This window comes from Typopeltis vanoorti, chromosome 16, assembly GCF_054136105.1.
Source record: "Typopeltis vanoorti isolate ZY-2024b chromosome 16, IOZ_Tvanoo_1.0, whole genome shotgun sequence".
NCBI classification, from domain to species: Eukaryota; Metazoa; Arthropoda; class Arachnida; order Uropygi; family Thelyphonidae; genus Typopeltis; species Typopeltis vanoorti.
The window spans coordinates 19283245-19307231 of NC_143564.1; the positions used below are offsets into that span (position 1 = coordinate 19283245).

The 23987-nt window shown below is 37.0% G+C and overlaps 1 protein-coding gene across 1 annotated transcript in view; it reads left to right on the plus strand.

Annotated features, from left to right (window-relative positions):
• The window catches only part of LOC150097879 (uncharacterized), a 365709-nt gene extending 342645 nt beyond the window's left edge, over nucleotides 1-23064 (plus strand). Inside the window, exons 20-21 of the mRNA XM_090406619.1 lie at nucleotides 15907-16035; nucleotides 21512-23064. Of these exons, the coding sequence (XP_090262745.1) occupies nucleotides 15907-16009 (103 nt within the window). The 3' untranslated portion in view covers nucleotides 16010-16035; nucleotides 21512-23064. The remainder of the gene's footprint in view (nucleotides 1-15906; nucleotides 16036-21511) is intronic.
• Nucleotides 23065-23987: the final 923 nt, after the last annotated feature.

Consider the following 23987-nt stretch of genomic DNA (forward strand, 5'->3'; position numbering starts at 1 on the left):
ACAACTGCAAGGACTAGAAGTTGATAGTGCATGGGAGGTAGTTAAGAAGTGCTTGCATGAAGCAATGGCTGACTGTATACCTAGAGTCCGAATAATAAATCAAGTAGGGGTTAAATGGATGAATAACACCATTAAGCTTGAGTTGCAAAAAAAGAAAACTATGGAGGGAATTTAAGGAGAAGGGTGACCGGCAGGCACATGAACGGTATAAAGCGCAGGCCAGAAGGGTGACGAGTGTGGTAAGAAAAGCAAAAAAGGATTACGAAAGAACATTGGCCATGCAGGCTAAAGAGAATCCTAAACAGTTTTTTAGATATGTAGCAAGTAAAAGGAAAAATGTACATGGCAGATTGATTTTAAAGAATGCCGATGGTAGGGAGGTAACTGAATCAGTTGAGATAGTTGAGTTACTGAGTGAGCACTTTGCAAAAGTATATCATCCAGGTGGTGACATTGCAGAAACGAATAAACCAGTAGATTATACGGGAATTGTGGTTAATGAAGTGGAGGTGAGTAGTCTATTGCATAACCTCAATGTCAATACATCTGTGGGATTGGATGGTATACCAGCTCGTGTTGTACGAGAAGCAGCTAAAGAATTGTCAGTACCCTTGACCATTTTGTTTAATTTGAGTCTCGGGTCTGGGTTAGTCCCGAGCGGGTGGAAAGAGGGGAAAATAGTTCCACTGCATAAAGGTGGTTCCAAGACTGCTGTTGTAAATTACCGACCGATTAGCATATCAGGAATCATTGTCAAGGTCTTAGAGAAAATAGTCAAAAGGAAAATACAAGATTGGATAGAAGAAAATGGGATACTGTATCGGGGACAGCATGGTTTTGTGAAGGGTAGGTCATGCCTCAGTAACTTGCTCACGTATTATAACACAGTGACGGCTGAACTGGATAAGGGTAATGGGTTTACGGTGATTCTACTGGACCTTGCCAAGGCCTTTGACAGGATTCCACATGGAATTCTAATCAGTAAATTGCAGCATATGGGAATGGACATAGGGTTGGTGAGATGGATAGGAGGGTGGTTGAAGGAGAGATATCAGAGAGTGGTTTACTCGGGAGTAGAGTCCACAAGACGGCCTGTGACTAGTGGTGTGCCACAAGGATCTGTTCTTGGACCACTGCTGTTTAATTTGTTCATAAATGATATAGGAAATGATCTGAGAGGAACAGTTCATTTGTTTGTGGATGATGCGAAGTTGGGTAGGGCAATAGTGAATGCAGATGACGTCAAAATTTTGCAGGATGATTTGGATAGATTGGAGGTCTGGGCTAAGGAGAATGGATGTCAGTTTAATGTGGCAAAATGTAAGGTTATGCATTTTGGGGTGAAAAGATTGGCGGCAATTTACTGCATTGGTGGAACCCTGCTCCAGGAAATTGATGAGGCACGAGATTTAGGAGTGTTGGTAGATAAGGAATTGAAATTTAGGGGACACATTGCAAAAGTGACCAAAACAGCTCATCAAATCACTTGGTTGCTGAAGAGTACGTTGACAAGCAGGTTATTGTTCCTCTTCGAGCCTTGATAAGACCCCATATAGACTACTGTGCTCAGATTTGGTCACCTAGGTTTCTTCTTGATGGGGAGGAGGTGGAGAGGATCCAGAGGCAAGTGACCAAGATGATAGCAGGTCTGTGGAATGAACCGTATGAGAACAGGTTGAGGATTTGTGGGTTGCAAAAATTGGCTGATAGGCGGAGGAGGGGAGATATGATTGAGACATTCAAATTACTGAAGGGTTTCTATAAAATTAATTCAGAAGATATTTTTGAGAACAGGGCTGGTTGTGGTAGGACTAGGGGACATCCATGGAAACTGGGCAAAAGTGTGGTTAGTAAAGGTGTTAGAGCTGGGTTCTTTACTTTTAGAGTAGTGAATGAGTGGAATGCGCTCCCTGAGTCTGTGGTGGATGCTGTGACAGTGAATGAGTTTAAGGCGAGGTATGATAGATACTGTATGAATGTCAAATGGTTGTGATGAATATGATTTGGGGCCTCCCTCGATGAGTCTAATGACTCCCTGGAGTTGCCCGTAATAGTAATAATAGATAGTGGGTATTCATTTGTTGCTCTGATGCTGAATTCTCCTTCCTTCTAAGAATGAGTCTTTCATCTTAAGTTTTTCAGGGCCCTAGCACAGAAACCATTTGTACATCAAGTGGACAGCAAAAATGAAAAAGCAAAATCCATCAGAGATACCTGAAAATATCCTTGAAGATATTGGTCCATGAGCTTCACTTGATGAGAATGAGCATTTTTGTCTTGCAGAATAAATAAATAAACGAGATGTCTCCCCAAACCATCACACTGCTTCTACCATAAATTCCTCTTTCACAGATATTAGAGGGATGATAACATGTTCCTGGATTCTCTCTAGATTAGAGCATGCCTAGTATATAGCTTTGTAGAGCAAATCTAGATGTCCGTGAACAATATCAATTCCTATTATTCTTGGGGACAGTTGATGTCAAGCCTAGCACATTTCAAATGCTCTCTCCTGTGATGCAGGGAATAGGGGTATGCAGATTTCCAGTCTCCTTATATACATAGTTTTCTGAAGCATTCTACACACCAGTGGAAACAGACATTATTGTTCCTGTCCAACATGAGTCAGATTTTAGCTGATTTGCAGTGGCACTCCTGTTTTGGCAAGCAGATAATCAGAGATATTGATTACCCACTGCAGTTATAGCCTTTAGACTTCTTGCATATCCCAGGGATGCTGTTTGTGTCTGTTGGAATTGGTTTTCCACAGTTTGTGAACCATGATTCACAGACTGTGACTCACATGCAACTATCTGGCTACTTCTTTTTCCTGCCCCTAGTCTTACTATGGCTTACCATCTGAATTCACTGCTTGAATGATGTCTTGCAGCAATATCCAAGAATTTTCTATCATGAAATGTCTTCTCACTCCAGACATGAAATGAAAAACCATTCCAAAACATTCACTTTTATGCTGTTGCACATTTGAATAACTGAACTATTTTTACATAATGTAATTGACTTTCTTATGTCTTCAGTCTTCTAACTCCTGGGATGCAGACTGACGTTCTTTTCTCCATCTGTGCCAAGCACTTTTCCGATCAACACTTGGTTATGGGTCCTAAGTCTATGCTTCTGCCCAAGAGAGTGCTTCAGTGGTGGCTGGATCCTATCCATCATCATGCAGTGAGAACTGCAACTGGAGCATTCTGAACACTACTTATTCTTAGTCTTATGACGAAGCACACATGAAGTACCTTTCATTTTGATGTTGACGACTGTCTTTATTGTGGCTAGAAAATCTCTACAAGATCATCTCACTTGGAAAAGTATGTTAAGTCCATGTTGGAAAAACTTATGCAACACACACACAGACTGCCATCATTATTATTAACATCTGACCTCCATGGAGTCAGAGACATCATGGGGGGGGGGGGTACATGCTATCGCATACAAAACTCATCCAACCGTGCTTTAAACTGATTCCATGTCTCTACATTCACAACACACTCAGGCAGTGCATTCCACTCACCAGTCACTCCCAATGCAAAGAACTACTCCTCTGATGAGACATGTATGCTACTCAGGGGTTGTTATCAGGTTGGAAGAGATTTTTCAGAAAATCTCTTCCAACCTGATAACAACCCCTGAGTAGTATACGTCTCCATCATATCCCCTCTGCTCTTCCTATTCATGAGGCCTTGCAATTTACATTCTCTCAATCTGTCCTTGTACTCTATATTCCAAAGACCACTTGACTACTTTTGTGAATCTTCTCTGAACCTATCCTCATCACCATGAAAATCTGATGACCAAATCTGTGCACAATAATCCATGTGAGGCTTGATTAAGGCTTTTTACAATAACATCATATTTATTTCTGCATGTCCTCCACATGCCATTATCAGATGTGACATTTTCACAACTTATGCAATGTTGGTCCTGGATTTCAGCTCCTTGTCAACTCCCAGATCTCTAATCTCCTCTAAAGTTTCCCCTTCAAGTGTATATAGCGATCCTCGATTAGTGCACCTAATGCATTCTTTAAAACAGGCGAAATTAATCAAAAACACACTAATTGAATATAATAACCTATGGGAAAATGTAATTCGTTCCTCAGATTTCTTTTTTGACCCTTAATTTTTTTTATAAAAGAATTAGAGTATGTCTCAGGGTCTAGTTAAAGGAAAACCATGCAGCTGAAAGACAATGAAACATATTCAGAATATAAATTTATTATTGTACTTAACAAAGAACTGAGCTAACGTAGTTTGGCAGGCATTTTGTTTTTTTTCATATTTTACTGGTTCTCTCTTCACCAGGGTCAGCAGCCTATAAGCATTGCTGCTTAAAAACTTCGATTGTACGATAAATATTTTCAAATTGTTTCTGTGAAATCTCTTTTGGCGGACTATCAGTGGTTAAATTTTCTTCATATTCTTCAGGATCCTCCCGCTGTGCATCTAAATTTAGCAGGTCGGAATCACTCAACTTCTCAGCATGAGATTTAATTAACTCTTGGACATTATCATTGAAGGGGAGAAAGAAATGAAGGACGTACGAATTGGTCACCAACATGCGAAATCACATGCTTTATAGATAAAATTTCCCCACTGTTATATAAGCAAAACAGTTACCACTTTAAAAACTACAATGATCATAAAAGACAAGTTAATTTTCCGATGTGTAATAATAAACAACTCATCCCAGAAGACGGATTGATTACCCTATTATCGGAATAGATTCTCCTTTTTTGTGACATGCGCAGAAGTGTCGAATGGTCTCGAATCTGTGCGTGTACTATAGCAGACGACATAAATTTTGGCAGTAAAAATTTGGAACATAGCATACATAGTATACATGGAAGTAGTGTAGTATGCCATTAAAAATAACTTTGTAAAATGTTTTAAATCGGTAACTAAATTATTTCATTCTGGTGAGTGATTTTTTAAAATAGTTAGCCATAAAACTGTATAGATAGAAAATCTTTAAAATCTGTAACATTTATTTTTAAGATGTATATAGGAGCACTAATCGAGTTTTAGAGGCGCACTAATTGGGGGCACATTAATCGAGGGATTACTGTACACTTTGCAACATTGAACTGACAGTTCCACTTACCTGCCTATTCATGCAAGCTATTCAAGTCCTCCTGTAAGGCCATAACATCTGCTTGACTCTGTCTTCCCCAATTTTGCATCATCGGCAAACAGCTGCATATCAGCAGTTAAACTCACCTCATATCATTAAGATACACATTGAACAACAATGGTCTGAAAACTGACCCCTACAGCACACCACTAATGACCTTCTTCTTTTGGGATACTGCACCACCCCCATATACAACTTATCTGACAGCCAGTCACTGACCTTAGAAGTCTGTTATCCAATCCCATCTGTTTCCATTTAACAGCTTGTCATGCGACAGTCTATCAAAAGCTTTTGCAAAATCCAAGTACTCCACTGTCCGAGGTATTTGTCACCTTGTTATAGTACATAAGTAAGTTAGTAAAACATGATCTCCCCCCTAAAAAACCCATGCTGATAACCACAGAGAAAATTGCCACTATCAACCCATTTCTGTATCCTACTTCTCACCAACTCCAGATATAATGACCTATAATTTGTAGCCACAGCCTTATCACCACCTATATGCAGTTATTATTATTTATTTAGTGTATGATGTACAGGTTTATGGATATTACATACATATTACATAAAACAACATAAAAATCATATAGGTTGAAATGATTAAATATTAAAAATTAAGAGTCAGGAATCAGAGCTTAATCCTTAAATCCAAGATCCACTCCAGGGATTCTGGGTTCAGTTTAAAAAAGTCCTCTTTAGTGCTTGCGAATCAGTAGATAGGGAACTCAAATACAATGTGATTGATATTCTGGATCCCACTTCTGCATTCATAGTTTGGAGTATCGGACCAGTTCCATTTATGTAAGAGATGCTTACATCTCCCATGTCCTGTTCTGCTTTAAAGTGGTCCATACATGTCTAGGGAGATCGAAGCCCTCCAAACGAGATGTTGGATTTGAAATGGGAATTTGAAGATCGGAGGTATGTTGAAGCCAATATTCTCCCCATGACCCACATAGGTCGAAGTTCTGGTTGTTCATTTGTATTGCATTCCTCTAGAGACAGGGCGCCTGGATTTCAATCTTTGTGAGGTATGGAAGGAAATGTCTTGGTGGATAGGCAAGGAACTGTTTCCAATTATTTTTGTCCGTAATTTGCTTAAGGCTTGGGTCCTGTGAAGTGAGGGAAGGGCTATATTACTGAGAATTGGGAGTCAGTAGCAGATCTTAGAGCACCAGAGATTATCCTCATGGTTTGATTCAGCTGGACATCGACTAAAGAAGCATGTGCGCTATTCAGCCACACAGGAGCACAGTGCTCTGCTGTAGAATGACCAAAGACAGTGCGGTAGTACAGAGTGTGTTGGCATCAGCACCCTAAGAAGTACTAGCAAGTTTATGCATTATATTATTACGAGTTTTTTCATTTTCTAGATGATATTTAAATGTCAAACTTCTGTCTAGGGTAATTCCTAAGTATTTTGGATGATTATTATATTTCACCAGGTTATTTCTGAAGTAAACTTTTGGGATATAGTTGGCCTGGATATTACTTAAACGAAAGGATGCGACTTCAGTTTTGTTCAGGTTAGGTTGTAATCGCATCGTCTAAAGTATTTATCAAGTAGTACAGCCAGATCTTCAATTAAGATGTTCTCAGCTTTTTGGAATGTAGAATGTTAAGTTGCACTGCCAATATCGTCAGCATACATGAATCTCCGTGATGCTGTCACTGGGATATCACTAATATATAAGTTAAAAAAACAATGGGGTGAGAACTGACCCCCTGAGTTAGGCCATTTTTAATCTTAAAGAATTTACTTTTGGATTCATTGATACTTGTATCCATCTGTCTGCTAGTATTTGATTTAGGTTGGCTAATTTTGGTGATGGGATAGTTTCTAACAATTTTTAAATAAGACCTCTCTCCACACTTTGTCATAGTCAGCAGGGAGGTCCACGAATACCGCTGTTGTTTTCAATTATTTTTCAAAACCATTGTCAAGACCAGTACTTGATCACAACAACTTCTGTCAGGTTTGAAGCCAGCCTGTTCCTGAGGGGTTCTATGATGTATCTATCTATCTATCCCAATGGCTTTAACAGCCTTTAAGGCCCACAACCTTCCAAGCATGCTTGGATTTCATAACCAAAATACGAGGATAGAATGGTCACTCCTATGCCTCAAGGTATTCTTGTCTGTATCCCTGTGTGTTCACAGGCCGGTTTGCCTGCTTGCGGGATGAAAAATACCAGATAAACTGGCGGAAAAAACCCTACTGCCTGCACCCAAGACCGGCTAACTTGGCTATGGCTGAGGAAGATCCTTCAGCTCCTCACGTCTCCGACGGGAATCGAACCTAGGACACTCCTTCCCCAGTCATATGGTTGCGAAGCACAAAGCCACTAGGCTAACCGCACAGACTCTATTATGTATGCTTAGAGAAATTCTGTTGTATATCATTCTTTCCAGAAGTTTCAGGCAGATGCTTAACAAGGCAATAGGATGGTAGTTGGAAGCAATTGTAGGGTCTTTGCCAGGTTTTAAGATGGCAATGATTTTAGATCTTTTAAAAATTGATGAAGCATTCCAGAGTCCAGGATATTATTATACATAGCAGTAAGCCATTTAATAGTTTCTGGTCCACAGTTCTTTATGAATTCAGGGTAGATGTTATCGAGTCCAGCTGCCTTCCCGATCCTCAGCGAGTTAACTGCCTGGGTAAGTTCCTGGGAAGTGAAAGCCTGAGATAGTGATGATGGTGGTGGAAGATCTGTTTTAAGATTTTTTAGTTTTTGTGTCACCTCTCTCGTAGCTACTCTATCTTGTGGATATTTAGTCATTGAAACTATATGCTTTGCAATATGTTTTGGATCTATGGAGAGCAGTTTACCAGAAGTCCTTGTATTATGGTCAAGCTTCCTAATCAGGGACCAAGCTTTTCGGCTGGAATGAGTAAAATTAAAATTGTTCATTGTCTTAATCCACTTGTCTTTCCTAGCATTGTCGAGCGACTTCAGCAGCTCAGTGGGGTTATTATTAGTAGAGAATTCTTTATACAGTCTTTCACTGTCACTATTCCAGCCTGGAATATAATCTCTCCTAAAACCTCTTGGAATAGTTTGTTTGGCAGCACCAATAATAATGCTGACAAATCTAGTGTAGTTGTTTACATTGGGCTTTATAAATCTTATAACAGTGTCAAACCTGTTTCTTAAAAGATTTCCAGTCAGCTTTGAGAAAGTTCCACCTAGATTTCAATACTGTTCTTATGATTGGAATATTTAGGCCTACTTTATAGATTATAAGTCAATGTTGGCTATTTGGAAAATTATCTGATAGATGGGGATGTGGTAGCCATTATCATCTGCAGTACAAAAACACAAATCAGGGTTATATCCTCTTTCCCATCTAGAGGAGAAAAAACTCAGTTTTATCTTTGGCATCAAAGATCAGAACCATGATTATGCTTGGATGTTGTTGCTGGGACAGTACTTGATCAGGCCATTTAATTAAGGAAGGTTTGTACATGATATTATAACCAGATGTTATAATGTATGTTCTCTCTATATATATGTTCTCTCTAATGCTTAGTTCACAGATCTTATAATTTGGAATGTTGTTTTTTATATATGTTGCCCACATCATATTTGGGATGGTTTATACTATTGATCACATTATATCCATGTATTTTCCCTCTCGTTAGTAGGTCTACATCATCTTTACTGTGAGTTTTATTACAACTACATCTGTTTGATGTAGTTGTAAGAAAATGTAATTCAAGATCTTAGTAAGAACTTCGCATTTAGCCCTGCTTATGCCTTCTATATTTAATTGGCATATTTTTAAGAGTGAGCCCATATTCTTGATTCTCAGGTCCTCGGTAGGTGTATGTCAGTTATCTGAAAGCCTGTGTCTGTGAGTCCTGCTAGGAAAGTACGGGGCCATCTGTTGCTGTAGACTATTTAGCAGTATCCAGGGTGCACCATGAGTAGGCAGTCTACATTACACCTATATGCAGTGGAAGAATTTTACCTTCTTTCCACTCCCTTGGAACATGTTCTGTTGTAAGACTTATTAAACATGCTACTGCCAATTTCTGGAATATTCCCTTAAGATGCATGGTGATATGTCATAAAATCCTATCGCCTTATTAATGTGAAGCTTATTTATTTCCTCAGATTTCTGCTTCTCGCCCACAATTAAGCCATCCTTGCTAGTTTCCTTTATGCTTAAGTTTCTCATGATTCTACCCTGATCAGGATGAAACACCCTTATAAATTGATCACTGAATACCTCAACAATGTCTTCTGCAGCAGTTACCATGCTACCATTTTCATCCATTAATATCATCTTACTATAATCATTCTTCCTTCTACTTGCTACATACCTTAAAAAAAAAAAAAAAAAAAAAGCTGTCTGGTTTTAGTTTGCCTGATTTGCCAATTTCTGCTCTTTTGTGGTCCTTACTGAGTCACTCTCCTAGCTTGTTCTTTATACATTTCATGCACATAATTATTACCATTATTCATCTTGTACTGCTTTCCAAAGTGCCTTCTTCCAGATTTCATGCTTAAGCCCATCATTCAGCCTTTTGACCTTCTGAATACATTCACACATTGATGCTGTTATGTATTTCTTTGTTGCCAAGCAGCACGTATTTCCTTACTGCCCAACTTCTTGTATCATGTTATAGCTCCAAGTTGTCTCCTAAGTTGTCATAATCACCAGCCTTGTACTTCCACATATCCTCTCCTAACAGAAGTCTGCATATGGCTAGCCACAATCCAGATGATCACTTCATGATCGCTCTCACCAGCTGGAGGAAAGTGCAAAATCCCACTCACAATTACATCTTCTGATGAAATGATCAGATCTAAAACTTGCAATCCTTGCATGCCCTTCATTACATGCTGTCTGAGATAGTTGTCTCTCAAAAAATTAATTTTCCTTATTCTCAAATGCTATCTCTTCATTCCAGTCTGTACCACCATAATTAAAATCACCCGTTTGTTCACTAACCCAAGTTGTTTATGCATTTTGTCATCACCAAAAAAACTAATGTTACATTAGTTTTTTTGTAATCCCTGAAGGTGTCTCAGTGACTGAGATGAAATATAGGAAGTATTAAATTCTGTTTTAATCCTGAGTATTGTAAAAAATCCATTAAGGCTCCAACATGATGTCCTCACAGCACTTAAGCCTCTACATATGGATCCTTCACATTCCCTGGCCTATAGCAACATCCAACTAAATATATCTTCCCATCAACCTCCACATCACAGCCACTATTGCCTCTCCTAACAGAAACATGCAACCTGTTACATGTCTACCTTATGTGGACATAATTCCCCTGCTATCATCATCAGGAATTATCCTATATAGTTCATATAGTTCCAATTTTTATACATTCAGATATACAAATTTTACCTTATTTACACACACATATGGTTATAGTGATTTTTACTTTTTGACATGGTGTTGATGCATCATTAAAAAAAAAAAAAACATTTATTCTAGTTGTATGTCCCTGGTATTGCATGCTATTAAATCATGTAGGGGATGATGTAGATGATGGCATTCACCTATGTTGAATCCCAGCATTGGGATCAGGGGAAATGAGGCTACATGCACTGCAGTTTTGTCAGCTCATTTCCTAAGATACCATCATCTACATCAGGGTTTCCCAAATTGCGTTCCCCGCAAAGTGAATAAGTGTTCCGTGATGTCAGTGACCAAACTGCGTATTTTTAAACATGGAAGTAATTCGGGAAAGGGAATACCATATTTATGAACGGTCATAAAAATTGCCTGCACGCCGATTACAACAATGGGCGGCATATCCTCTGTTCTCAAAACTGAACGAAATAACATCTGTGTTGCAAATGTTAGCAACCAGTCAGCAAGGAAGTATAAAGAAAATTTTTCCACTGAAATTGAAGATCAAGGTAGTCTGTATCCAGTTCTCAAATCTAGTAACACTGAATACTTTCTTCACAAGTTCGTATTGTAGAGTGAAAGTGCTTGTTTCGAAACCGTAGCTGTGATTTTTAAAAGTAATAGGCCTACAGATTTAAATTTTAATATGAATAAGAGACAAGGGACTTTGTTTTATTTTGGTGTTAAGAAATCTCTTATTGAAGGTGTTTGTTACGCTAGTGATTCATCCATCTCCAGGATGTACAAAAGGAGGGTAAAACTACCAGTACACAGGAGAAAAAGTCTGCATTCACGTGCAAGTACTTATATTATAAATTTTTGGTGATCAGAATGGGATATGTCAATGAAAGTCAGCACAAATTAATTTAATGATGTTGGCCTGAGGAAACTACAATATGCTACAAGATTTTATTTGTCCAGTGATTGATAACTGATTTAAATGTAATTTAACATTTGTCAACATTTCACACCATATACATAAGTGTACTAATACTCTTTATGATTATGCCATAATTAATTATTAATACATTACAAAATAACCAAGGTGTTCCATGAGAATTTCAGGATTTGTAAAGTGTTCCATTATAGGAAAAATCTGGGACATGCTGATCTACATCATCTCTTACATGAATTACAGACAGGTCATACGAGTTTCTTATCTGAAGCAGTTTTCTACAGAATTAATATTAGAGGAATCAGTGCTAGGAATTCAGTTCACACTTTGAACAGCCCAGAGTTAGATTCTCATGATGAGATTAAGTTTAGCATATATGCTTTTTCAATTGAATGTAAGTCAGCCAGTCTCTCAAATGGAGGTAGTACAGTTTTTCCTCCAGAAACTTGTGTCTTTCATACTATGCACAAGCAAATCATTCAGAAAACACATCAATATGTTCTATGGCCAATTTTTTAGAGGTATAAAATATGAGTGTGGTCTGAAAAGTTCTCTGCCATAGATGGCAACACTATCGGCAAGAGATTTTTTTTTTCTAAGTTGGTACATCTGTCATAAGCATCCATGTGAAATTGAAAGTCATTCTATCCAGCGGTTTGTTTTATACAGCTGTCTGAAGCAAAAGCCTTGTCTGTATCCCTTGAAATGGATAAAATTGAGTATCATGCGCTTATAAAATTCTTTGTAAAAGAAGGTTTAACAGCAAAAGAAATTCATTCAAAGTTCATAAGAGTTTATGGGCACTCTTCTTTGTTCTCAACAATTAAGAAATGGACTGCCGAGTTTAAACGTGGCAGTACCAGCCTTGAAGATGATCCATGTGAAGGACGTCCAAGAAGTGTAACAACACCAGAAATCATTGATCAAGTGCATACAATTGCTGAAACTATAGGCATTTCAAAAGAACGTGAGGATATATTTTGCATGAAGAATTGCAAATGAAAAAGCTTTGTGCAAGATGGGTGCCGCATTTGTTCACAGCAGATCAGAAACGTACTCGCATGAAAATCTCTGAACAGTGCTTGGAACATTTGAACAATAATAAAACTGATTTTGTGTGTCGATTTATTACTATGGATGAGACTTGGATTTGCCATTACACACCAGAATCCAAACAGCAGTCAAAACAGTGGACAGAAGCCGGTTGGTCAGTGCCAAAGAAGACAAAGTCATTTCCATCAGCAGGAAAGTTCATGGCATCAGTGTTTTGGGATGCTAAAGGCATTTTGTTTATTAATTATCTTGAAAAGGGTAAAACAATAACTGTGGAATATTATTCCGATCTTTTAACCAGACTAGATGAAAAAATTCGTGAGAAAAGACCTGATTTGCAGAAGAAAAAATCATCTTTCATCAGGACAATGCACCTGCCCACAAAGGTGTTTTGGCAATGGGAAAATTAAGGGATCTGCACTATGAATTATTGAAACATCCACCCTGTTCCCCAGATTTGGCTTCCTCTGACTTCTATCTCTTCCCAAAACTAAAATTCTTCCTCACTGGTCAGCATTTTTCTTTTAATCAAGAGGGGATTGCAGCTGTAGAGGGGTATTTTGCAGATCTTATTGAGAACCACTACTGGGACAGAATAATGGCACTGGAGCATCGCTGGAATAAATGTATTAGTCTTAAGAGAGATTATGTTGAAAAATAGAAATAATTTTGAATCACTGAAATAATTTAATCATTTCAGTGATTAAAGGCATAAGTATTGCAGAATAATCATGTGTCATTGATAAAATGTATGAGTTTTTTCATCTCGTAGCCTGATAAACACATTAATATAATATATGAGTAATTGAACTATTGGCTTCAACAAGGGTAGTTAAATAGGTAAAAATTAGCCATAGGATGGCTAATTTTGGTCATTTTAAATTGACCAGGTCCACAACTGAACATCCAACTAGTGATATATTTGCATGGCTAATAAACCAGCACAAAATTTGTCAAGCCTGGATATAGGGAATGATTTGAGAGGACATCTTCAGGTTTTGCTGATGATGCAAAACTGGGAGGGGCATCAGTTAATAAGGTGATGTAAAGTTTCTGCAAGATGATTTAAATAAATTGACAGTGTGACAAAAAATAATGGGTTACTTTAATGTGAAAAATGTAAGGTTATGCACTTTTGGATGAAAAGATCACAATGTGCATTATATTGATTGTGGATGGATGGTGAAAGAGTTGAAGTTCAGAGGGTATATTACAAAAGTTGGCAGAATAGCTCAAAGGATTACTTGGGTGTTGAACCCATTGCAAGTGGAGAGATAGGGAGGTTATTATCTCTCTTTATAAAGCTACGATATGGCTACATCTTGACTACTGTGCATGATTTGCACCTAGATTTTGTGGAAATAAGGTGGTGGAGAGGATCCAGAGACAAATAATCATAATTGTCTCTATGTAATGTCTTTTTGAGGACAGAGTGATGGTGCATGGGTTGCAAAGTTTAGTTGACAGGTGGAAAAGGGGGGAACACAATACAAACTTATTAAAAGGTTCTGATACAAAAGAAAATTTTCATAACATGATGAGTAGGGAGAGGGTCAGCCCTGGAAGTAGTACGAGTGTGTGGTTAGTAAAAGTTCGAGGACAAATTTTTTTGCTTTGTGAATAATAGTTAGTGTGGGCCTCCTGCACTGACTCTTCATACTGCATGGAGATGTCTTTAATAATTTTAATAAATTACTTTATACTTCACTCTAAATGAGTCTGCATCATTAACTCATTTCACTTGTGTTCAGTGATGCTGCATGCTAGTGTGGTCATACTCCTCCTAGATCACTGGTTATCAGCCTTTTAAGAAAGTGCTGCTCTATGTAATTTCAAGTTGTGTTTTTTCTCCAACAGAATTCATTGCAAAGTTGGTCTAACATGTGCCTAATAATCAGAAACATCTTGTCACGTTAGTTCTGTGGATGAAGACATCTTGTGAATGTAAGAGGCCTTTGTCTTAAAAAAGACTAATAATGGATAGGTCAATATGGCAGTACAAGGAAGCATACTGGAATGTACAGTATAATATGGCAGATCCTCATGGAGTAGGGATAGCATCTTATCAAGTTCCACCTCTGTTAGCTAAAAGCAAGCAACTATAAATACAGTGGACATAGGAACACTTATCAGGTAACTTCCCCCCACACACACACTTGACAAGTGTAAAAAATAAAAAAAATGCTTGGTCCTACAAGTCCCAGTTGTTATATGCTGATAACATATATGTTGCAACAACACAAAATGATAGATTCATCATGGCATCTGCAACTCCAACCAACAGATTGCTTTGTTCTCACTGAGGCATGGATATTTATGAATGTCTTTAAATGAGAAAGGGTTTTCATCACTTGCTGCTTGTGATAGGCTTACAGCATTTTTGCAATGGATGCACATAATAAAAAAAAAGACAACACTAACTTTTGATAAATATTGCTTCATCCATACAGGCTGGTGGTAATGATATATGTTAGTTCTGCCGATACCTACGGAATGACAGTGTTGTCAAGTGCCATATCTTGAGACAATATCTTGCTGTTGCCAGAATCTTCAAGCTAAGCGGCTGAAACTGTATACCATGCTTGCTAATCACGGTCTTTTTATTGAAAAGATGCTGAATAGGAATCTATTGCAACTGCATGGATGAAGCAATTCCTGTCTGATAGATTAGTGGGGTTATAGCTGGGTGACTATACTTTTTTTTTCTATAGGAAGAGAATAGGAGAAATGTGAAATATATTCCAATTGGTTAGACTATAATAAATTTAGTTTAATCCTTTATCCAAGTGTGAGCAAACAAAGTTTGCACCTGAAAATATCTTGAGGACTGGGGTAAGGTAGTACAACACTGGGAAACTCATAGCAAAGGTGGAGCAAGCTACATTATACATATCCACAAGGAGATGTGTTTTGCATTATGGGAGATACTGGGATAGGAGTGATGGTAGCTTGCTCCACCTTTGCTACGAGTTGCCTGGTGTTGTACTACCTTACTCCAGTCCGGAAGATATTTTCAGGTGCAAACTTTGTTTGCTCACACTTAGATAAAGGATTAAACTAAATTTATTATAATGAAATATATTCCATTTTCTAACACTGACAACCCTTTTAGCACCTACGGGAGAGAAAATGTGGCTGTCATTTTTGCTGTCAAACTTTCATTGATACATACCAGCAATATGATTATTAGTTCTTGCATTATTAATTTTACATTATTATATATATATATATATATACTGTAGCAATCATTTAATTCCCACATAATGAATGTATATTACGGTTTCATACATTAATATGATAAATTATTTCTCTCTCACAAAAGAACAATATGATTATTTAAATATGTTTCTTCATTATTGTTGAAATATAGCCAGAATTGAATGACTGTTAATATTAATTTTATAATGATAAATCTCTTCTTTTTCTAGGAGTTATTGCTTTAGAATGTTCAGAAGAAAAAATGGACTCAAGTTAATCTTTGTTATATATTTCTTCTTACTACATACATGGCTTTTAGCATGTCTGTTTTAAGTTTTGATATAGTACGAATAAAAAAGGTAAAAATGAAGTAGGATAATAAACTCGGTTACCGATTTTTTAACATTAGTTAATACAGAATGAGAAGTTATGCTAATTACAGGTGTATGCACACATGTTTATCTAAGTACTGGGACATGCAGTATATCATGGAACCTCAACTGCTATGTGGGAGCCTTCCTGATCACAATTTCCACCTTTCTCCAACATAATCTCCAGGTCTATAATAATGAAAAGCACTTTGAACTATTTCTCCTGCAACATGACCTGACTGCCAGGTCGTTGTTAGATACACTGTTTTACCTACCAGATGTTCTGTTGGATTGAGAGTGGGGCTGATCCCATGCAGTGACTAGCCAAGTTAGTCTATCTTTTTTCTCAAACTATGCCACATTGGTAACTGCAGTGTATTGTGAGTCATTTAAAAGAAACGTGTTATGTAAAACTGCTACACTATAGGAAGCGCATTACTTATCAGCATTCACAAAGATCCATGTCCAAGAAAAAATCACCATTTTTTCAAAATATCACCACTGCAACTGTACCACCAAACTTCACAGTTGGACATAAGGCATTCCATCACACCCACATTTGTGTACCTGATTAGAAAAGTGTAGTATGATTGCTCTACATCAGTGTTTCTCAAACTTCAGATATCCATATACCCCTTCTTAAATTTTCATTATTACCAAGTACCCCCTTATCAAAATAATAATAAATAAAGTATATTTCATGGGAATCTAGATGTACATGTAAACAAAAAATATGATTTATTTTTAATAGAACAAAATTTATAAAGATACTATAAAGTTTTACTTAATTTAAATAATTTATCATCAAAGAAAGGAGTGAAATTGCTTATGGTGTGATAAAATTTCAGCAAAATTTGGCTCTATAGTTGTTGATTTCAATCTCAGATGTGGTTCGGCATCTATAATGCAGGTCCTCTTCTTCATCTTAATATCTACAAGGGCCAAAATTCTAACTTCGCACAGATATGAACTTGGAAATGGAAAAATGAACCTTAGAGCTTTATCTGTTGATTCAGGAAATTTATTCTGTATTTGTATCCAAAATGATAACATATTCTCGTTGTATTTATTTTTTTAGGAAACCATCAGAAGCTAGTTCTAAAAGTTGTTCTTTTGGCAACAGACCCAGTGGCATACATTTGTTGATATTGAGAGGGTATCTTATCCACTCATTATTAACGTCCAATTCAGAAAAATATTTTTCTAGATTCATAAATGCTACATGATAGTAATTTTCACATCATTAATTTGTTCATTTGAACTTGTAAGCAATTCGTGAAGAGATAGAAATGCATCAAATTCTCCATTACCAACCCGCTTTTCCCATAACTTCATCTTTGCCATTGTGGTAGAAAGTATTTTTAACTTGGGTATAGTTATGTTAAAGATACCAAGCAATTTTAAACCTGGTTTTACTCCATTTTTCCCAAGTGAGCAAACAGACAAAATGTCAAGTTTGCGCCTGCAATTTATGCAAGACTAGCTGATCCCACAGGTAGTGCAAGACCAAGGCAACTTGTGGTAGACATGGAGCAAGCTCTGATCACTAATCTTAATATTTACCCTTAATGCCAAAACACATCTCCAAGAAGGGGATGTATGATGTTTTGTATTAAAGGCAAGGGGCCACTACCCAGACCGGTTTCGACCTTTATTGAGGTCGAATGGGAGTTCATGCCTTTCATCACTGGCCTCTTTAGATTTAAAAAAGTTGTGCTGAGAGTCAGCTTGATAGTGAGAGAGGAGGAGAAAGATAGAGTGGATAGCAGTAGATAGTTAAAAGAGGCCTCAGTCGATCTACTTGGCCTGACTTAAATGTCAGCACCAAGCAGATCTCCGACATTATCTCCCTCCATCCGTTCTTTTCAGCTTTCCCCGGTCAGTCACCTCTTCAGGTGTCTGCCCGAGGAAAGTGGGGAAAAACAAATGAAAGAAGCACCACATGAAAAAGAGGAACTGGTAAATAACCTTTAAAATTACATAACACTTTGTAAGAAACTAGGAAAATTCTGAAATTTCAACCGGAATGACCAGTTTAATACTGAGAAGAGCGGGGGAAGAGCCTGGCCTGGGTGATGCAGCCCACAAGGAGCTGCACCCTCGGTGTAAGCCTTCGCAGCCCAGGTTCTCAGGATACCCCCTCCTGTGTGGAATAGACATAGACCTTTTTTACAACAAAAATTCTAATCTGAAAGAGGACAAAAAGAAGAAAAAACAAACCAGATTTTTTATTATTTTTTTTTCCCCTCTGGCAGATCGATACTAGGAGTCGACTGACTTGTTAGGCGAGGTTTAAATCCTCCTGCTGTCTATTGTTGTGGGTTTTAATGATGAGATCTGCTAATTTGTCTCCACGGACGTGGTTTAGCATGTAGAGGCCTCTGTGCAGTGATAGTCCCATGTCGTCCTCTGCATCGATAAGACCAATGATCTTTTCAGGAGTGATTTCATCTATATTATCGACAAACACGTCGTTCCATTCTGCACTGACGACTCTTGGCCCGTTTTGTCCTGTGAGTATCAGTTGAAATTCTCCGAATGTTTCTATTGCTTTTCGTAGTCTCGCCTCCTCCTCGGGGAAATCTTTTAAGAGATGCAATATAGGTGCATTGGCCTTTGTGTGAGGGAACTTTGTGGGTTCTGAAGTTGACTTTATTTTTCCAACTTCAGCTGGTTTTGGTTTTTTTATATTTACTTCTTCAGGGCTGGCTGGCCTCTTTTGTGTGCTCTCTGCATTGTTGATTTCCATATCTACTGCCTCCGTGTCTTCGTCTATTGTGACTGCAGTGATAGTTCCTTTTTGTTGGTGCTGCTGGTTATTTTCGGTTGCTACATTTGTAGTGGCGGTTTGCTCAGTGGCTGGTTCTTTCTGCCTTTTGTCTTTCCTGCTTGTAGGTTTCTCTATTGGTGTATTCGGCAGTGTTTCAGACGTGGCGGCATGATTCTTTCTTGTTGTTCCCTCATGCGTGGCCTTCAGGGTAGGGAACTCATTCTGTTCTGCACCAATGACATTTTTGGCTGTTGCTTCCGTGTTGGGCATAATACTGCCTCCCAATTTTTCGGGCAGGTTTCTGTCCGGACAGGTGTCTACCTTATGGCCATTAGTGCAGCATTTTAGGCATGCTGACTGGCACTGTGCTACTGTATGGCCCGCTGTTAGGCAGTTCTTGCATATTAACTTCGGGCACTGGGCCCCTAGATGAGTGAGGGCGCCGCATCTAAAGCATTGCCTCTTTACTCCCGGGTAACTCATCATTACCCTGGCCGATCCTATCCTGATGAAATTCGGAATTTCCGCCTTCATCATGACGGAAAAGGTGGGATCTCAGCGTCCATGCCAACTTCGATATCCCGAACAGCTCCCCATTTCGAGAAGACTTTAGTTATGATGTCATTGTCTTCTAAGTATTCAAGCGGAAAACGATCAATTCTTACTCTTTTGACAAAGCTTCCTACCACAAAAGGTTGAAAAATTTTTGCCTCGCACTCGACTCCTTTCAGAAGTTTTTCTCTAGTAGCAGCGTCTTTGCATACAACTTGAAACCTTCCCCCCCCCCATAAGGGGTGAAACTGGAAATATTGTCTGCCCCGACGCAGTCAATAATAGCCCTCGCAAACGTCCTCTGGTGAATACCAGGATCTCATCAGTGGGGAGCCAGCCTAGAAATACCAAGATTTAGTAATGCAGAGCTTGTATTTTACCAAAACGAGTTACCATAAGGTGTTATAACCTTATTAAATAAAAATCTCAGGAGGAGATATAGATGTAGAAAGTATTTTTAACTTGGGTATAGTTATGTTAAAGATACCAAGCAATTTTAAACCTAGTTTTACTCCATTTTTCCCAAGTGAGCAAACAGACAAAATGTCAAGTTTGCACCTGCAATTTATGCAAGACTAGCTGATCCCACAGGTAGTGCAAGATCAAGGCAACTCGTGGAGCAAGCTCTGATCACTAATCTTAATATTTACCCTTAATGCCAAAACACATCTCCAAGAAGGGGATGTATGATGTTTTGTATTAAAGGCAAGGGGCCACTACCCAGACCGGTTTCGACCTTTATTGAGGTCTCATCAGTGGGGAGCCAGGCTAGAAATACCAAGATTTAGTAATGCAGAGCTTGTAAGTATTTTACCAAAACGAGTTACCATAAGGTGTTATAACCTTATTAAATAAAAATTTCAGGAGGAGATATAGATGTAGAAAGTATTTTTAACTTGGATATAGTTATGTTAAAGATACCAAGCAATTTTAAACCTGGTTTAAACCTGTGGGATCAGCTAGTCTTGCATAAATTGCAGGCGCAAACTTGACATTTTGTCTGTTTGCTCACTTGGGAAAAATGGAGTAAAACCAGGTTTAAAATTGCTTGGTATCTTTAACATTTGCCATTGTGGTGTTCACTTTATCTTGGACATTAAATATAGAAATTTCCTTGCCTTGTAAAGACAAATTAAGATTAATACGGTAAATATATCTGCCAGGTATGCCTAATTGACTGAGCCATTTCCAATTATATAAATGTTTTTTTCAATTAGAAGCTTGAGAAAGAATCAGAAGATTCTTCTCAATCAATTTTAAACTTCTGTAGATTCTTTCAACTCCTTGATCGTTCCCATATTGTATTGTCAATATTTCTGTACAAGACTTCGTCCTGTTAGCAACTTCCTAGGTATTATGCATGTCTTGACTGAAGTAATACCCTCACATTTCCACTGGTTGATAATGTTGCATGCAGTTGATTTCATGTGGCAAGCCAATGATATGGCACATATAATAATATCTCTTTTGAAATCTCCAAGTTCTTCTCCACAGGCTGTTGACTATACAGATGTATATAGTTGATTATGAGGGATATAGGCCACAAGGGGAATATATGTATTGCTGTTTCATTCTAGTACAGGGAGTGTCCCAATATTTATTTCAACCTTATGATACAACAGATATGCATCATAAGGTCTGAACAAAAAAATATTGAGGCTGGTTGTTTATTTATTAAGTGAACTACATTGCCTGGTAATGATGTAGTGTATGGTTCTGTGATGCAATTGGATAAACTATTATTTATGTAGACAAAATAACATCTCAATGTATTGCCTTTGTTCTTGATCAGAGCCACCTCGAGTTTTCAAGCATTCCATCATTTCTAAGATGGAGTGATGGAAAACTAATTTTTTTTTTTCACTGAACCTTGAAAGGCAAAAGATTGGATGATGGCAGCATGTTTAAATAAGATACCATGAAGGACTTTCAACACTTGACAACTGCATTTGAAAAGTATGCATGAAGAAGGGGGATTTACACCCTCATGTTTTACAAGCAGATATTTTGTTTTCACAACTTCAGACTTTTGGATTTGCCTCATATATATATAGGGTTTTGAAATATGAAAATGTGTATACATAATATTTCAAGAATGGTATGAATAATCTTAATGTTTTTTTTTTTTTTTTTTTTTTTAAGGTAAAATACAAATTTCCTATGAAAAACCAAACGTAGTGGAGATGCTCAAACTGTCCTCCTTCGACAGTTAAACTGTAAAGCATCAAGTCAGGTGAACTGTTTTGTTGTTCTTCCTATACTGCTCTACACGTTTTCTCCAAATATTTCACAGTTTGTGATTGTAAATTAATTTTTCAAGTATCCCAATGCAAAAAAAAAAAAAAAAATCCAAAAGCATGATTTCTGCAGACCTTAGAGATATTCAAAATTTCACTCTGTGGGTAGGTGGGTGAGACCTATAGTTATTCAGGAAATTTAGGATGGAAAATTGAGTGGTTTCCATCCTTTCTATTGGTATTGTAAAAAAAAAAAAAAAAAAAAGTTTAATGTAAAGAATTGCATATATGAAATTTTTAAAATAGGTATTACATAATTTTGAAACACCCTGTATGTATTTAGAGTACAGACATAATGTTAATAATTTTATAAGACTCTGAGAGAATAAAAATTGTGTATTTGTGCCTCATTTTAATGTCCTTGGCACTAAAACAGAAGACACTACTACTAAGGGCTTGGACTTTACAGACCTCAACAGGAAAAACATGTTAAAATCCCTTGACTGATTGATGTAACTATCCACACAATCTTATTTATATCCTGTTACTGTTGTGGGATTAAACAATATTATGGATAAAGTCTAGCAGCATTCAGTTGATTTTATTCAGTATCATGAATGATATCACTGCATATTTGCAAGTTGTACTTTATATATCATTTTACATAATTTAGGTGTATTAAAACTCATCTAATTGAAAAATTTCAACAGAAAACCCAAATACATATAAAATTATCAAAATCCATCTAGCAGAATAATGCTGTTATATGTAATGGGGGAGGGGAGAGAGAGGAAAACCCTAATGGGTATGTACATATGTTGATTATAGTAGATGAATGTACTGTGATATTTTTGATTGAATAAATCTTTTCAGTTCTAATATTAGGATGGTTTGCAAATGTTATCGCTATTGAGAATTAAAATCAACATCAATTTTTTTTGCAAACTATTGTAGAAGCAAGCTAACTTTTTTTTTTTAAACTTGCTGCTATATTATTCTCTCCCCACCAACACACACGTCAATTTAAATAGTTCACCATATTAATTTGAACTTTGGTAAAGGATTAAACAAGAATATAATTTCCTGTCAGGTATAATTTACTTTGTAACAAGTGAAAAACTTTCTGTATTAATTTGGATTTGCACATGTACACAATAAAAGTAAAAGAATGCATGAGAAACAAATGTTATTTGTTTATTATTAGAGAAGATATGATAACAGCAATTTTCAAAATTTATATTATATTCAGAAATTCTTTAATATTGTCTTTCATATAGTTTGTACTTTGTTGGTTCACAGGTGACCAACCTTAATGTAGAGTATGCCTTCCTAAAAGTTGATTTTTATTACAGTACATGATAAAAGCAGTTATTTAATATTAATATACTGTATGTATTTTGTACAAAAGAATTTTGTTGTACACTGCTGTTTTATTAATAAATGATACTAAAAAGTTAATTTTGTAGATAATGGAGATTTTATAGTGTCAACAGATTGATTTCATTATCATAAAACGCTGAGATGAAGTACTCATAATTCTCGGAATGTACTGTACTTAAAGCATGGTTGCTGTTTCTCAATTTATTTTAGCAAAACAGAAAACATGCACTGTTTGTACACAATGCCCCACATATCCATGGAGCCTTCCTAAAATGTGATTGTGTTAATGGCAAACTTTTTTTGACAATCAGCTAAATACCCATATAAATAATACTTTTCCTTCCCATTTGATTTTTGGCATAAGTCAGAGTCCAAGTTCTGTTTCTCTTTTCAAAAAGAGCAGCTACACCAACTTTCAATGAAAACTTTTTTTTTGCATTTCATTTGTTAAACACTATAGGACAGTGTTTCCCAAACTTTCAGTACCTGCATGCCCCTTTTAAAATTTTAGTAACACTAGCATACCTTCTCCTAAAGGCAATTTGGGAGTATAATAATATTTCATTCAAACATGAAGAATTATAAAAGCATTTATTATTAACATTTGTGTTATTATAAATTAAAAATGAAGCATTTTTAATTATTAAATACTTAGTTATACTATTAAATATACAGAACAACTTATGAAATTTAATATTTTAATAAGTTTAATGAGACAAATGAAATTGTTTCTGTTGGGAGGAAATTATATGGTGAAATCCTGTTTTATAGATGGGCTCCACATCAAGAAGAGAGTTTTGTTCTGAGGTCCACAAGTGCAGAAAACCCAACTTTGAAAAGGGCAGAAGACACTTTGGAGCTTTTTCTGACAAAACTGGAATACATTATTAATGTGTGACCAATTAGTATACTCTGGTCACTAGTTTTGAGAAAGTCACCTGAAGCCATATGGCTTTCTACAGACTTTCTAAATACTGAATCATAATTTTCAGCACATCAAC